The sequence below is a fragment of the Rhinichthys klamathensis genome, unplaced genomic scaffold (assembly GCF_029890125.1).
Source record: "Rhinichthys klamathensis goyatoka isolate OS25496 unplaced genomic scaffold, OSU_Roscu_1.1 h1tg000209l_1, whole genome shotgun sequence".
Taxonomy (NCBI): Eukaryota; Metazoa; Chordata; class Actinopteri; order Cypriniformes; family Leuciscidae; genus Rhinichthys; species Rhinichthys klamathensis.
Window position 1 is genome coordinate 1,662,741 of NW_026606734.1, and position 17,522 is coordinate 1,680,262.

A 17,522-nucleotide genomic window follows, 5' to 3' on the forward strand; every position below is an offset into this window, starting at 1 on the left:
AGGCAGGGGCGCAGCCGACCCCCTGTGAGGTATAGGAAGGGACCATCCTGGTGGTGGTGGGGAGGATGGAGGGGAAGGGACCATCCTGGTGGTGGTGGGGAGGATGGAGGTGAATGAAAGCGTCAGCATCTGCGAACTCAGACATGTGTAAGTACTGGTCTTTTATACCGCAAGTATTAGACACGATTGGATAGATGAGAAGGTAATAAGTGACGTAGCAATTGAGTCTTCCCGGCAGAACTTAACGCTAAAGCTTCCATTTCTAGAAAATGAAGAACAAAGAAATGCATCAGGTGTGCTTTGGTTTTTTATGTTTTTAATCAATTTATGAAGCCACTGCAAACTTTATCTTACATATTACTATAATGGCATCATATTCTGTGCAGGTTTAGCTTACTTCGCTGTAAATAGAAAAGCCTGACAATATCACTGCTAAATACCTTTCCATATTGTGGTATTCCACCATGTTTCTCACTGACTCGCCCACAAATCGTAAAGATCGAGAAATCCCGAGCTTCCCACTGGTATTTAGGCTACGACATTGTGGTGGCGTTTATGTGCGTTCAACTGGTAAATACGATCTATACGAGATGACTTGAACACATAAGGTCTGTAGAGCCTCTTTTCAGCCTTCTGTTTTGTATTTCACTGCATGAAGGAAAGATCTTACGGATTTATGAATGATCCGCTCGATTTAAAATCTTCCCGGTCAACTGACATGTTGTTATGATATCTGCTTTAAACATTACAATGCTCATGATCAGGGGCGTAGCAGCCATTATAAAAGTGGGGGGGACAAAATGGTGTGGTGATGTGACCCAAAGGTCAGTCCTTCCAGAAAAATACGGAGTTTTTTTGTGATTGTTGCGGGCAAAAATCCTTGATTATGCGGCGATGGAATATGCAGGATATTTGCAATTTTATGTGATGAAATTGCGGGAACTTGCAAAAACTGCGGTTTGATGAAAAAGAGAGAAAAAGTGATTCCCCAACACCCTGTTCTCACTAGGCTACTACTAATGTAAAGAGCAAATTCTTATTACTTCCTATGATAAGCAAACATACTACATCACAGAAAGTGCTGGAATATTTAATCTTGTTTTATTTCAGACCTTAATAAACGCATGGCTCAAACTTACAAAACATTGATGAGTCAAACAAGTTCTATAGCTTTACAAAAGGAATATGCTTCAACTTCTGTAAAAATTAATAAATAAAATATGAAAAAAATGTTTTCTGTTTTACAGCTTTTTTTCATTTTTTTTTTTCAATGATGTTCATGTCGAGTAATTATGTCACTTCATAACGTTCCCATGGCAACCGGGGGAAACGGCTGCTCTCGTGAAGCAAACGCAACATTTTTCAACTTTCTGCTAAGATATATGTGACTTTTTTTTGCAACAAAAATGCGGGGATTATGAAATCATACAAGCCCCGCATATTTTGCGTGGAAAACGGCAATTTATATGGCAAAAGTGCGGCGTGTTTGAAAAAATGCCCGCGCATAAATATGCGGACTTTGGCTGATTATTGAATCATGCGATCGCATAATCGCGTTTTTCTGGAGGGACTGAAAGGTGATGTTCATAATAATAAATTCTAGATGGAATAGCAATTGGCATTTTACAGCACCCTAGTGCCAATTTTGGGAACATGCCATGATAGTTTACAGCAACCTATTTTTGTGAAATCATACTCGAAATAAAAAAATATTGCAGGACTTGGGACTTTCAGACAACTGTGGACATATATACTTTATTTTTATGAAATAAAGATATTTTATGATATTTACAATATTTCAGTTAAACTACACTTGAACAATAACTTTTATCTTAGGCCTACTTCTTAACAGTTGGACCAAAAAAAAAGTGTTCAATGAGTACAGAACAGATTACATCTAGCCTACAGTAATTTTATACAACAGACATTTTATAAAAATATATCAATAAAACCTAAATCAATGTATTCGGTATTGGACATCAATTAACATTGACATGTTGAATTTACATTGAATTTTGGTCACCCGACGTCGCAACCAAAATTTAACCAAATATCAACGTCTTATGACGTTGTGTGCCTGCTGGGAATAATCTGTTAGGTCTCATTTAACAGACGCTTTTATCCAAAGCAACAAGTAGGAGAGCATTTAACACACACTCGGCACAATCCGGCGCGACGTGACGAGGTCCATACGGGTTCTGTTGTCTTACAGCGTTACAGTAGGTTAAATCATAACAAGGAAACTTTACGTGTGATTCATGTCATCGCGACATACTGTAACAGTGTGTGTTTGAAAAAAATGATGTAGTCCTCTGCTTTTTTTCTGGGGTGCATTAGACGGCCAAACAGCAAAGCGACTAAACAAACACGAAAATTCGCAAGAGCAACAAAAGATTTGAAGCTCATGGCAGACGCGCCCAATAGATGCTTCGCGCTGTGATTGGCTGAATGTTAGCTCACTCAAGTCTAAGTAACAAATCAGAGAACACGGGCGGAAATATTGGCGCTGAGTAAAAAAAACGTGTCCCCCCCGGTTGCTACGCCCCTGCTCATGATAACTTTAATTAACTCTACAATAAGTAAATCCACTTTAGCTAAATACTCTTAAACAGCGATGCCATAGAAATGTACAGAGCTACTAGCGCAAAAACAGACATTCAAGGACTAAACTCTAAAGATGGCTGTGAGCTTGTTTCTCTGGTGCATTAGAGGAGGTTCTGAAGAGTCTTAAAGGGATATTTCACATAATAATGAAAACCTATTATAATTTACTCTCTCTCATATGCATGTTCCAGTGATTTATGATTTTCATTTCTTCTGCATAAAGTTGAAAAATGTCTATTCACATCCATTGTGAATACGTGGTGCACATGAGACCAATGGCCAACAGGGGGCAGCTAGAGACAATCCATCAGTAACAGAAGGTAAAGGTTCATAAGTCACTTATGTGTAAAACAAAGACAAGCTCTGCTCGAAATAGTTTGTTGGTTAGAATAAGCTTTATGTGAGTAAAATATAGGCTAATTTTTTTAAATGGCAGATGACTGTAAAAGTATTGGAAATTCATTGATCAAACGATGTAGAGGACTGACTGAATACTGTGAAGTGAACCAGAAAGTATAGGCTATGCAAACGGTAATGCAACGCTTTTGTTTTCACACAAACTCATTTGTAATCTTATTAAAATAAGTCATTGAAAACATTTTGAAAGACATTTGATTGTTCACTTGAGCTTTCTCAATCTCTGTTTGTCTGATATGTGGTACTGTGAAAGTAATGAGAAGATAAAAAACAAAACTTTGATCATATGCCAAATACGGAAATCATAATGTGGGCAAAGGTAAATTATTAGAAACAGAAATGAGTCCATCAGGTCCATTTTGTCTGGTTTCAGATGTGTTAGTTCTGCTGACTGATGAAAGTTTATAAGAGAGAGAAAAAATTTATTGAAGAATGTTTAGATATGTGTATTTGAAAACGTGTGTGTGTGTGTGTGTGTGTGTGTGTGTGTGTGTGTGTGTGTGTGTGTGTGTGTGTGTGTGTGTGTGTGAAAGTGTTTGAGCAGCTGCAGTTTCAGTTCAGTCACTGTGACTCTGACTGACGGAGGTTTTTGTACGACTCTTTATCACTGTGTGAACACATGTTTACTGTTGATGTAGTGATAACTCTGACAGTAATAATGTCCAGCATCTTCAGTCTGGACTCCACTGATGCTCAGAGTGAAATCACTGTTAGATCCACTGCCACTGAATCTAGATGGAGTTCCTGACTGACGGACATTTGCTTTATGAATCAGGAGTTTAGGAGCTTCTCCAGGTTTCTGTAAGTACCAGGCTAGAGGCTGAACACCCCAACCCTGATAGACTTCAGGACTGGTTTTACAGGATATAGTAACTGTGTCTCTGAGATGAACAGGTTTCACTGCAGGCGTCTGAGTGACTGTCACTTCACCAACTGATTCTACATCAAGAAGAATGAATAAACATTCAGAATTACATATTTGGATAATATTTCTAACACAAATGATCAATTAGATTAGAGCAGTTTAACTTCATATTTCCTGACCTGTGAAACAGCTGGAGAACATCCAGATGAAGATGATGAAGATGAAGCTCATGGTTGCTGTTGGTTCAGATTCTCAGTGTTCAGACTCAGAGTTATAAATCCTCCTGAAGCGTGAGCTGCGATGCAAATCATCTATATGTAAATCTGTGTAAGGATTCCAACACATGATCAACACATAAATCATAACAGTGTTTAGGATATTTTTCCATGTTACGAGTCATAAACATTTATTCCTGTGTCTGAAGCTACAGGCTTTCTGATGATTCAAATGACAGAGTTGCTACACTAGTATGTCACTGTGAACTTGATTAGAGGGCAAAGGTCATTCCAGAGGTCAAAGGTCATCAGAATGTATTAAAATTGCTTTAATCATTAACAATGCACTGAGATGAATGATAGAGCCAGTAGTTTTGATAGAACACTTATGATGAGTAATATCATTATTATTATCTTGATAAACTTCGAGGGAAAGATAAAGCTACTTGTAAAAGCTCAAAAACAAATGGTGGCAGTTTTGTTTGTTCGATTTGATATCAATATACAGACTGTTTTTTTCTCTGTCTGTCACAGGACAGATCACAGTCAAATAGAGCTGATGTCAGTCATAAGTCAGTTTTGAGAACATGTGTAGTTTATTTGTGTGTGTGTGTGTGTGTGTGTCAGTAGTGTGTGTGTGTGTGTGTGTGTGTGTCAGTAGTGTTTGTGAACGTGTTTGAGCAGCTGCAGTTTCAGTTCAGTCACTGTGACTCTGACTGACGGAGGTTTTTGTACGACTCTTTATCACTGTGTGAACACCCAGTTACTGTTGATCCTGTGAACACTCATACAGTAATAATGTCCAGCATCTTCAGTCTGGACTCCACTGATGCTCAGAGTGAAATCTGTTCCATAATTTGCTCCATTGCCAGTGAATCTAGATGGTGTTCCTGACTGTCGTGATCTAATGTAATAAATGAGGAGTTTAGGAGCTTCTCCAGGTTTCTGCAGATACCAGGAGAGACAGTCGCTACAACCCGCTGAACGATCTCCAATTCCTCTGTTAGTTTGACAGTTTATAGTGACTGTTCCTCCTAGAAGAGCTTCTTCTGAGGGAGTCTGAGTCACAGAAACCTGTCCTGTAACTTCTGTCAATGACATTTCATGAGATCATAAGTATTAGAGTCAAAGTATCCAGTATAAAATATTGAACATCAAAAGCATGGACATAAATCACATCTTGAGTTATTAATAGAGTAAATGAACCTTGAACAGAAAGAATGAGAGTCCAGATACAGACGCTGATGATCATCATTCTTCTTATCGGTGGTTTACTTTCAGTCTGAATGAAGAAAAGCTGTCAGTGATGAAGTGTTAAACTCACAGCACTATAAACACTCTCACACACTGAAGATCTGATCAATATGCAAACACACTCCACATCATTTCCCTGAAGACAGTCACTCATTAACACACACAAAACACAATAACTTAATTACTGAAATTACTTAACATTATTTACAGGTCATCACTTTTACCAATAATTGGAATAGAATTGAAAAATATACAGTGAATCCAGCATTTATATGTAATGTCACTTCAGAAACTTTGCAGCGCTGGCCGTCGGTTCTCTTAGCAGGATAAAAAACTATAGTTTTATTAAATAGATTATATAATCTGTAGCCTCGAAAGCGTGACAAGACTTCACTGAGAGACTTTGAGAATAATTTTACTGTAGGAGTGAAACATCGCTGTTAATCCCCAAATTTTACACCAAATCCGTGTGTGTTCCTGCAGTTTATGAACATGAGGATCACACACACACACACGAGTCTCTGTCAGGGACTGAATAACTGAGTTTGATTGTGAGTCACACACGTGATATAAACATGTTGAGCTTTATAAATGTTTATAAAATACATTTTGGTGACATGCATATGCTGTTTTTGGTTAGTATACAGCTCCTGTTGGGTAATCTGCTCTTTATTTTTTTAATTAAATAAAAACTAAATTAAATTTAGTTATAATTGCTAATTCCTCCATATAGATATTAATATAAATGATTATCATCAGCTCTGATGTTGAGGGATGTGTTTATATGATGCTGTTAATATCTGCATTATGAGGGATTCATTTAATAAATCCATCGACTTATTAAACTGCTCAACATATATTAAGATGCTGATGATGCAGTTTAGAAAGAAGAATATATTAAATCATAAATGCAGAAAGTCAAAAATGTGGTGAAGGATTGAAGAATATCCACTGAAGAGAAAATCAAAAGTGACTGAATTTCTACATGAAGGATGTAATAGAATCAGGAGACAAATATGACTTCTGAAATATCACAATAAAAATGTTAAAAACTGATAAATCTCAACAAAATGATGTTCAAAAAGATCATATTGAGTCGTTTCTTCACTGTGTGTGTGTGTGTGTGTGTGTGTGTGTGTGTGTGTGTGTGTGTGTGTGTGTGTGTGTGTGTGTGTGTGTGTGTGTGTGTGTGTGTGTGTGTGTGTGTGTGTGTGTGTGTGTGTGTGTGTGTGTGTGTTTGAGCAGCTGCAGTTTCAGTTCAGTCACTGTGACTCTGACTGACGGAGGTTTTTGTACGACTCTTTATCACTGTGTGAACACATAACCACTGTTGATTTCGTGTCGACTCATACAGTAATAATGTCCAGCATCTTCAGTCTGGACTCCACTGATGCTCAGAGTGAAATCTGTTCCTCCTCGTGCTCCTTTCCCACTGAATCGACTTGAAATCCCACCATAGCGATCATTTACCCCAGTAATGATGAGTTTAGGAGCTTCTCCGTGTTTCTGCTGATACCAATATAAACCCCAGCTATCTATCCCAGGATTAGTTTTACACTCTATAGTGGCTTCTTGTCCTTCAGAAACAGTCACAACTTCAGGCTGAGTCACAGTGATTCCTCTGGATGCTGTCGACAACAACATTATATGAGTTTCATCAAATGAAATGAACATTAAAGACTCAGAAATGACGAGCTTTGACTTCTGTTACCTGGAATAAAAGCTGTCAGAATCCAGATGAAGCCGCTGAAGAGATTCATGGTGTGTGTTGGGTTTGTACCGTGGTAAACAGCCGTGTGTTATAAAGTGTGTGAGTCTGAAGGCTATAAACACTCGGAGAGCTGAAACACGTGCCGATGCAAAGTGACTCTCTGAGCAAAAACCAGCTGGAGGAAAACACACATGAACATGAACATGCAGACGAAACTGATCCAGTTTATGCCTTTAATGTGTTTTATTCTCATGATCAATGAGTGTGTTTTCACTTCTTTACAAGTTTAGAAATCATTTCTTCTTTATTCTGCATGAGTCTCTGGTTCAGAGTTCAGACTTTCTGATGAATCGAGTGACAGAGTTTCATCACTAAAAGAAACAAGTATTTCACTGTGAACTCCATGAGAGGTCAAAGGTCATTCCAGAGGTCACAGGTCATCAAAACTTATTCAAATGCTTTGAGAAACACACGATCATTTAGAAACTCTCAGTTAATGTGTGTAATGATCAGAGTCTTTCTGATTATATTATTTATTTAGATTTAATAGTTTCCATGCATTAAGAGACATTTAGAGACGATGAGGCTGTTTCTGTGAACGTCACTTCAGTTCAATAATCATGATGTTGAGTCTCATATCAGTGTGTGTGTGTGTGTGTGTGTGTGTGTGTTGTTCGTCTCTTTCTCTGCTGGTGTGTGTGTTCATTTGAGTGTGACGGAGGTTTTTGTACGACGCTTTCACTAGAATGAAACACTGTGGAGGACTTTCGGTGGAGGAACTAAACTGACGATCAGAACCTGTGAGTCTTTCTTAAATTATTTAATAAAAATAAATGTGTGTGTGTGTTTAGAAGGAGATTTAAGGATATTTAACAGCATTTGGCAACAACATTCCTAATTTATTTAAAAAATATATAATTGAAAAGCTCAGCTTACATTTCAAATCTTATTTATTGTCACATTTGTTTCTATTTTGCTGATTGATTGATTGCATACATTTTATTATTAAATTTTGTCTGCTATATTATGAATATATCATATTTGGTGATATTCCATGTTTTTTACATTCCAATCCATAGTTCACATTCATAAAGTTTTACATTAGTAATTTCACACATAATGTGTTCTAACATTTCATTTTATTTTAATTAATTGCAATATTTTAAATAAATCCTTAATAAATTTCATTTGAACCAAAGGCTGGAAATATAGACAAAATAAATGTCATCATTGTCGTCATCTTCAGGCAAAAAGAAATTTAGTAGTTAAACTTGTTCAAATTAATTATTTAAACTAAGTTTAATTATGTTTCTGTTTACAAGGAAGTGTCCTGAATGGTATGTTGAAATGATAATTTCCAAAATCTTATACAATATCACAATAAAATGATCAAATTGCACTTGGACTGTGAAGTTCTTTAAAAATCAGTTAAACATTTGAGTTAATGCAGAATGAAACAAATATCATATTTTTGAAAGTATATCATCATTGCTTCAGAGAACTGATTTATATTTATATATGTATCTTAAACTTGACACACTATAAAAAATGAGTAACTTTTACGGTAAGAAAAAGGCAGCTTTGTTCGCCAGACCTGTTCTTTTCACTTCAAAAACTGTAAATTTAACAGTATTTTACAGTAATATACCATGAAATTTTCAGTTAAACATATTACAACTTAAATGTATACAGTAAAGGAACAAACATTTATCAATTAAGATTTTTTCTGTAGCATTTTTTGTCTTTCATTTTTAAAATTACGATATATTTTTACAGTGTAGGCTACATTCAGTAATAGTCAATATTGATTTAATGGAGAATTTTTTAAAAACTAAACTCAGAAACATTAAATGTTCTGTAAAATTATAATTATTTTTCTAAATCTATTTTTCAATTATTTTGTATATTTTTTTTATTTTTATTTTAAAAAGTTTAAAATTTAACTGCTAATACTTTTTAAAATCTATGACACAAAATTTTTATTAGACGGATAAAATAATTCTATTTTTTAGGCGTCGCCATCAGACAAATAGAAAGATTTGAAAAATTCATCATTTGAACTGATATTTGCTGATCATTATGATTGTGAGAGTCTTAAGAAGAAAATACAATTAATAATGAAATGATTATTCATAAAATATCAAATTACATAAGATTCTCTGTATATCATGTCTGCTTTACAAAACTGATTTATATTTAGAATTACATAATACATTTTTGCGTATTAGTGAATATTGATTTAACGGAGAATATTTTTAAACTGAATTCAGGATATTTGTGGTTTATGAATTAAAGCAGTTATGTGGAATTTCTGTAAAGATGAAATGATTGTGATTTTTACTACATGACCGAGTCTGACATCTAACTAACTCTGTGTTTGTGTTTGTGTTTGTGTTTGTGTGTGTGTGTGTGTGTGTGTGTGTGTGTGTGTGTGTGTGTGTGTGTGTGTGTGTGTGTGTGTGTGTTCCAGCCGGGCCCTCCGTGTCTCCCTCCGTGTCTCTGCTGGTCTCTGGAGACTCCTCCGCTCTGCTCTGCCTGCTCAGCTCTTACTCTCCACAGGGGGCGACGGTGAGCTGGACGCTGGACGGGTCAGAGGTCACCGAGGGGGTTCAGACCAGCGCAGAGAGCGAGCGGGGCGGTCTCTACAGTCGCAGCAGCGTCCTGAGCCTCAGCAAAGCACGCTGGGAAGGCAGAGAGCGCTTGGTCTGCAGAGGAACACATGCCGGAGCTGCTCACGAGGCCTCGTTCCTCAAGAGCTCCGAGTGCTGATGTTTCTCCAGTGAAGACCAGCGGATCTGAGCGGCACGTGATTTACAGCTCAATACTGAAGCAGTCTGTCAATGTGCTGCCATTGCTGTTCATTCAATAAAGCTTCATCTGAACGCAAGCTTACATGTGTGTGTGACTGCATCATTGATCAGTGTGTCGTTCCTTCAAAGTCCTGCACTAAAATTTCAGCTGCTTTTGATTGATTGTAATAGTTGAGAACAGCTGCATTCAGCAGTAAATGTCAAATGAAGCTCTTGGGGTTTGAACATGGTCACTGGAGACGAGCTGCTCTATTCTGAGACCGTCACAATCACTAAACCTGACAATGCAAATGAGATTTTCACCTCAAACTTACAGTTTCAGTCTTTTTCTGGTTCAACGCTCTGAACTGGAACAGTTTCACTTCTGCTGATGGAGGGATGAATTATGAATAATAAATTCATTATAAGCTGATGAATGAAGGAACTACTTGAAAAAGGCTCAAGAACATATTTATGTAGCTGGTGTTACACAATTACTTGTAGTTTAATGTACAAAAACAAAACAAAATAATGCGCCACTGTTGTTCGTTTGATTTATATCAGTTTACACACTCAGTTTTCTCTGATTCTGAGAATATTAGAGTCACAATCGTCTGTCACAGATCAGATCAGTCTAATAGAGTTGGCGGTGCGCTCAAAGTCATCTGTCAGTTGTGCAGTTACCCAAAATCTCCTGAATGAAGGTAAAACCCATCATGTCACTGATATGTGTTTTACTAAATATTAATATATCAAAAACTGTACATGATATGTGTTTTTTAAATCAAGTGATCAAAGTGCTCGTTGCCGCTGCGATCAGTGGCACGGATACAGTGTTTTCTCGCGTGGCTCGCGCGCACCGCACTGTCTTCACTCGGACGCGCGCTTCACTCCGTTGCGGATATCGTCGTGGATATTGTAGTATTGTATTGCTCAATCCCCTGACCACTATGTCGGTCTGTATGGCAAGCCGTTTTAGCTTAAATTGTACCCAGCCTTACTTGTTGTAATTTCATTTTTACTAGTAAAAATTTAATTAGAGAACTTTACAATTCAATTCGTACTAGTAGCAATTACAATTAGAGAGCTCTCTAATTCAATTCTTACTAGTAACAATTGCGATTAGAGAGCTCTCTAATTCGATTCTTACTAGTAAGAATGTAATTGCAGAGCTCTTTAATTGAATTAAAGAGCTCTGCAATTGCATTCTTACTAGTAACAATTAAATTAGAGATCTCTCTAAATCAGTTTTTACTAGTAAGAATTACATTAGGAGAGCTCTTTAATGCAATTATTACTAGTAAAAACTGATTTAGAGAGCTCTCTAATTCAGTTCTTACTAGTAAGAATGCAATTGCAGAGCTCTTTAATTCAATTAGAGAGCTCTTTAATGCAATTCTTACTAGTAGGAATTCAATTAGAGAGCTCTACAATTCAATTCTTACTAGTAGCAATTACAATTAGAGAGCTCTCTAATTCAGTTATTACTAGTAACAATTACAATTGCAGAGCTCTCTAATTCAATTCTTACTAGTAACAATTCCAATTAGAGAGCTCTACAAATGAATTCTTACTAGTCATATGTCTCCATTGACTTCCATTCATTTTTAATTACAGAGCTCTCTAATGCAATTGTTACTAGTAAGAACTACAATTAGAGAGCTCTCTAATTCAATTCTTACTAGTAACAACTCAATTGCAGAGCTCTTTAATTCAATTAGAGAGCTCTCTATTTCAATTGTTACTAGTAAGAATGCAATTGTAGAGCTCTCTAATTGAATTATTACTAGTAAGAATTCCAATTAGAGAGCTCTCTAATCCAATTATTACTAGTAACAATTATAATTAGAGAGTTCTTTAATTCAGTTGTTACTAGTAAGAATGCAATTGCAGAGCTCTCTAATTCAATTACAGAGCTCTCCAATTATACATATCTTTAATTCGTTTTTTTACTAGTAAAATTTCAATTAGAGAGCTCTGTAATTGCATTCTTACTAGTAAGAATTTAATTAGAGAGCTCTCTAATTGTAATTGTTACTAGTAATAATTGGATTAGAGAGCTCTCTAATTGTAATTCTTACTAGTAATAATTGAATTAGAGAGCTCTGCAATTGCATTCTTACTAGTAAGAATTGAATTAGAGAGCTCTCTAATTGTAATTGTTACTAGTAAGAATTGAATTAGAGAGCTCTCTAATTGTAATTGTTACTAGTAAGAATTGGATTAGAGAGCTCTCTAATTGTAATTCTTACTAGTAATAATTGAATTAGAGAGCTCTCTAATTGTAATTCTTACTAGTAACAATTCAATTATAGAGCTCTCTAATTAAAAATGAATGGAAGTCAATGGAGACATATGACTAGTAAAAATTCATTTGTAGAGCTCTCTAATTGCAATTGTTACTAGTAAGAATTGAATTAGAGAGCTCTGTAATTGTAATTCTTACTAGTAATAATTGAATTAGAGAGCTCTCTAATAATAATTGTTACTAGTAAGAATTGAATTAGAGAGCTCTCTAATTGTAATTCTTACTAGTAAGAATTGAATTAGAGAGCTCTCTAATTGTAATTGTTACTAGTAATAATTGAATTAGAGAGCTCTCTAATTGTAATTGTTACTAGTAATAATCGAATTAGAGAGCTCTCTAATTGTAATTGTTACTAGTAAGAATTGAATTGTAGAGCTCTCTAATTGAATTATTACTAGTAAAAATGTAATTACGACGCGTAAGGTTGGGTACAATTAAAGCTAAAACGGCTTGCCATAGGTCTGAGACAGCGAGACCTAGACAAGACCGAGAGGTCCGAGACCAAGACAAGGCCGAGACCAAAGACCGTCAAGGCTGTGACAAGACCGAGACCACGTAAAAGTGGTCTCGAGACATACATCACTAGATTTACATATAGATTATTTGCATCGCAGCTCACGCTTCAGGAGGATTTATAACTCTGAGTTTGAACACTGAGAATCTAAACCAACAGCAACCATGAGCTTTATCTTCATCATCTTCATCTGGATGTTCTCCAGCTGTTTCACAGGTCAGGAAATATGAAGTTAAACTGCACTATTTTAACTGATTAACAGTGCTTGAAATATTATCCAAATATTAAATTCTGAATATTTATTTATTCTTCTTGATGTAGAATCAGTTGGTGAAGTGACAGTCACTCAGACGCCTGCAGTGAAATCTGTTCAACTCAGAGACACAGTTACTATATCCTGTAAAACCAGTCCTGAAGTCTATCAGGGTTGGGGTGTTCAGCCTCTATCCTGGTACTTACAGAAACCTGGAGAAGCTCCTAAACTCCTGATTTATTACACAAACCACCTCCAGTCAGGAACTCCATCTAGATTCAGTGGCAGTGGATCTAACAGTGATTTCACTCTGAGCATCAGTGGAGTCAAGACTGAAGATGCTGGACATTATTACTGTCAGAGTTTCCACGTCATCGACAGTAAATATGTGTTCACACAGTGATAAAGAGTCGTACAAAAACCTCCGTCAGTCAGAGTCACAGTGACTGAACTGAAACTGCAGCTGCTCAAACACTTTCACACTCACACACACACACACACACACACACACACACACACACACACACACACACACACACACACACACACACACACACACACACACACACACACACACACACACACACACACAAACAACAACATGTTTTCAAATACAACAACAACAACATGTTTTCAAATACACGTATCTATTCTTCTATAAATGTTTTCCCTCACATAAACTTTCACCAGTCGGCAGACCAAACATCTGAAACCAGACAAAATGGACATGATGGACTCATTTCTGTTTCTAATAATTTACCTTTGGCCACATTGTGATTTCTGAATTTGGCGTATGATCAAAGATTATTATTTTTTCTTCTCATTACTTTCACAGTATATATCACATATCAGACAGAGATCTGATATGTGAGAAAGCTGAAGTGAACAATCTAATCAAATGATCTGGAAGTAATTAAATCCATGATGTCTTTAATGGCATATTTTAAAAAGATTACATGAGGTTGTGTGAAAACAACAGCGTTGCATACTACCGTTTGCATAGCCTATACTTTCTGGTTTAGCCTATTTCACAGTATTCAGTCAGTCCTCTACATCGTATGATGATCAATGAATTTCCATGACTTTTCCAATCATCTGCCATTTAAAAAAATTAGCCAATATTTTACTCACATAAATATAATTCTAACCAACAAAATATTTCGACCAGAGCTTATGTGTTTGTTTTACACTTATGAACTTTTACCTTCCGTTACTGATGGATTGCCTCTTGCTGCCCCCTGTTGGTCACTGGTCTCATGTGCACCACGTATTCACAATGCATGTCAATAGACATTTTTCAACTTTATGCAGAAGAAATGAAAATCATACATGTCTGGAACATGCATATGAGAGTGAGTAAATTATGACAGGTTTTCATTATTATGTGAAAAATATCCCTTTAAGAGTCTTCAGATCGTCCTCTAGTTATAGATCTTATGCGCCAGAGAAACAAACCCGCAGCCATCTTTAGAGTTTAGTCTTTGAATGTCCGTTTTTGCGGTAGCTCTGTACATTTCTATGGCACCGCTGTCTAAGAGTATTTAGCTGAAGTGGATTTACTTATTGTAGAGTTAACTAAAGTTATCATGAGCATTGTAATGTTTGAAGCAGATATCATAAAAACATATCAGTAGACCGGGAAGATTTTATAACGAGCGGTTCATTCATAAATCCGTAAGATCTTCCCTTAAAGGTGCAGTGTGTGATTTTTAGCGGCATCTAGCGGTTCGGTTGCGAGTTTGCACTAAGGGCTCAGCCCATAGATATCATATAGAGACTAGATGCCCTATTGGCCGCTGGAAACCGAGAAATCCGGCCGCCATCTTGAACCGGTCGTATTCCTAGTTTCGTTGCGTGGCAGCAGATAAGATGCCAGAGCATTGTGGAGCATTTTCCTGTTCTAATCGCCAGACCATCGAAAATAGGGCTTTTCACAAGTAAGTCTTAACATTACCGTACTATTGGTTCTATTTTGTGAATAGAATATTACCAGATAATCGAGAAGGAGCAAGGATATTTGCTATTACTGTACTGAAATCGTTGTGAAATGCTGTTTACTGCATCAGCCGGTGTTCACCCGGCATGGAGAGGTGGGGTAACTGTTAAAGAAATAATTACAAGAGCTTCTAGGTTATCAGATAAGCATTCAACTGCCCTGTTGTATAGGTTATTTGTGTTTGCGCACATGATGTCAAGAAGCAATGTAATATTTATTTATTTATTTATTTATTTATTCATTCGTTCATTGCGTTTTGCAACATTTTTGTTCTTGTTTCCATGAACGAATAAAAAGGTACAGGAAGAAGAAAAAATCTTGTAATACCTGTCGCTACACGCATGACAGCGATGCGCAAATTGAGTTACCCCTCCAACTTCTAGTGTTATTGATAACCTATATCTTATCACATGCGATTTGGCTATTGATATTACAGAAGTCCTGTGGTAAAATTACATTATTAACTTACTCCATCTACCCTTGTAAAGTTAATCCGAATAGGGCTTTAGTCTAGACATTTCCCCTCCCACATCCACATATATATATATATAGAGAGAGAGAGAGAGAGAGAGAGAGAGACAGACAGAGAGAGAGAGAGAGAGACTGTCTGTGTGTCTGTTCGTGTCACAAATCATAAATTGTTTCTTCAACTTATTAAAATATCTTACTTTACTGCAACTATCTGTTTCTGCTTCTTTATTATATTTATAGTGTGTGTGATTTATAAAATACATTATATCCTTCATCATCACACATAATGTGTCTGGTCACTTTATATCTTATATCAGAATATTATATCACTGTTAAGCCTACTATGGATATTAAAATACGCCGAACCATGTGTCCTGTATCATAGCTACATGAATGACCTTTGCAGCAAAAAAAACGCGTGAAAATCAGTTCAGTATTCAGTGAGATATGATTAATTTAATGCGCTGACAGCTCATTTCACCTGCCATTCAGATTACACTCAGCGGAGCGGGTGACCGGTTTAAGATGGCGGCTCCAATTCTCGTCCGTGCCAATAGGCAGTAGCGGTCGATAGCAATATTATGAAGCTGCAGACTCGGAGCCTGCATCTACAGTCCCCCACCGAGAGTCCCGCATTCTCAGACCCCTCGTTTTTCGAACACAGCGCCTCCTGCTGTTCGAAAGATCGTATAACACCCGCACACAGAGTACAGCGCACGCTTATCCAAATGCAATTAAAAACAATAGGATGCAATATTACGGTCTCCAAATAAATGATCCAATAAATATTTGCGTTCCCTGCTTAATGCATGTGCAAAAAAAAAACTCATTGCGATGGAAGGGATACAATTACAGATTGAACTATTTTCTGAAAAATAGTATGTGATATTATATTGCTACAATGTTTTTTTTATATTTTTTTATTCAAATTCCAATTTTTCTTTCAGTTCAACCTATAATGGTCTAATTAACATTACCATGCTAACATTACAAAATCTGTTTTTTTTTATATATTTTGAATGCGAAGCAAAACAAATCAGAATAGACAAAACACCAGTAATAAACAATTCTGTACTTTATTTAATGATCACCTAAACATCATCTTGCTGTAAAGAAAAAAGGAAGAAAAAACTGTTCGTGACTTTACTTTTCGTCTTCAATTGCATTAAAAAACTAATTTATAAGTCGCTTTGCATAATCATAAAATGATATGTTGCTGGGTTCGGCAGGGGCGACTCCATCGATGTATGGTGTACCCTGGAATAGCCTACAACAGTATAGGCCCGATAGCACATGTCTTATGATGTTTCAAAAAGAAAGAAAAAAAAAAAAGAAAAAAGATGTTTGCAAATGTTACCTTCATGTTGCACTGCTCTGTTGAAGTGTCCCTTGAGATGTTTTTGAACTTTGGACAACTTTGTGGGTTAGAAATATATGGGGGCACAAAATGGGCAGTGAAAATCACTGCAGCATTTATGACATATCTACAAAAAGTCCAAGGTTAAAGGCTAACGTTAGCTATCAAAATATTAATACATACGAAAAAACATACATTAACGGCTCAAATCTTGTTACAAACTATCTTTACAAATATTAAATGGACTATTCATATGTTGTATCGATGAGCTAAATTAGTTTTATAAAAAAATAAATCAAACGAGTAGGCTACTACGATTCGCTAAATAAAATTTAAGATAGCCTACTCACGTTTTGGCTTAAGTTCTTCACATGTTTATCCGATACAATTTGATAGGAGGAGCTGTCTCGAAAAACGAGGGGTCTGAGAATGCGGGACTCTGGGTGCAGGGGGACTGTAGATGCAGGTCTCCGAGTCTGCAGCTTCATACTACTCGTCGATAGGGCGTCTACCTATATGATGTCTATGGCTCAGTCCACTGCTCACCCCTCCCTTTCGAAGAAGCTACGGTGGCTAAAACGGGACAAACATATCGTCGTCCGGAGACAGCAGAGAATAGCCAGAGTAAGCCAAGAGTGTGTAACATTGTCACTGTTTCTGTACCACAGTCCATTATAAACCACATCATGGATAACGTTTTCAAAGCCATAGTCAGATGAGGATCAAGGGTCTTAATACATAATATAATAATAGTAATCAGCTGATGGT

The 17,522-nt window shown here is 36.6% G+C and overlaps 5 gene segments (V, D, J or C); 2 read left to right on the plus strand and 3 right to left on the minus strand.

Moving 5' to 3' along the window:
- LOC130096939 (Ig kappa chain V-III region MOPC 63-like) overlaps window positions 1-4,148 on the minus strand; it is a 64,248-nt gene extending 60,100 nt beyond the window's left edge. Inside the window, 2 exon segments of the V gene segment in view lie at window positions 3,633-3,960; window positions 4,066-4,148. Of these exon segments, the coding sequence occupies window positions 3,633-3,960; window positions 4,066-4,117 (380 nt within the window).
- LOC130096940 (Ig kappa chain V-III region MOPC 63-like) overlaps window positions 1-9,951 on the plus strand; it is a 158,100-nt gene extending 148,149 nt beyond the window's left edge. Inside the window, 2 exon segments of the V gene segment in view lie at window positions 7,829-7,866; window positions 9,537-9,951. Coding sequence covers window positions 7,829-7,866; window positions 9,537-9,835 — 337 coding nt within the window.
- Window positions 4,768-5,469, minus strand: LOC130096944 (Ig kappa chain V region 3381-like). The segment is given in 2 exon segments: window positions 4,768-5,189; window positions 5,308-5,469. Coding segments are annotated over 2 exon segments (393 nt in total).
- On the minus strand, window positions 6,526-7,257 carry LOC130096960 (probable non-functional immunoglobulin kappa variable 6D-41). The segment is given in 2 exon segments: window positions 6,526-6,983; window positions 7,067-7,257. Coding segments are annotated over 2 exon segments (372 nt in total).
- A 2,878-nt stretch (window positions 9,952-12,829) lies between the features above and the next one.
- LOC130096964 (Ig kappa chain V region K29-213-like) lies at window positions 12,830-13,519 on the plus strand. The segment is given in 2 exon segments: window positions 12,830-12,893; window positions 12,999-13,519. Coding segments are annotated over 2 exon segments (387 nt in total).
- Window positions 13,520-17,522: the final 4,003 nt, after the last annotated feature.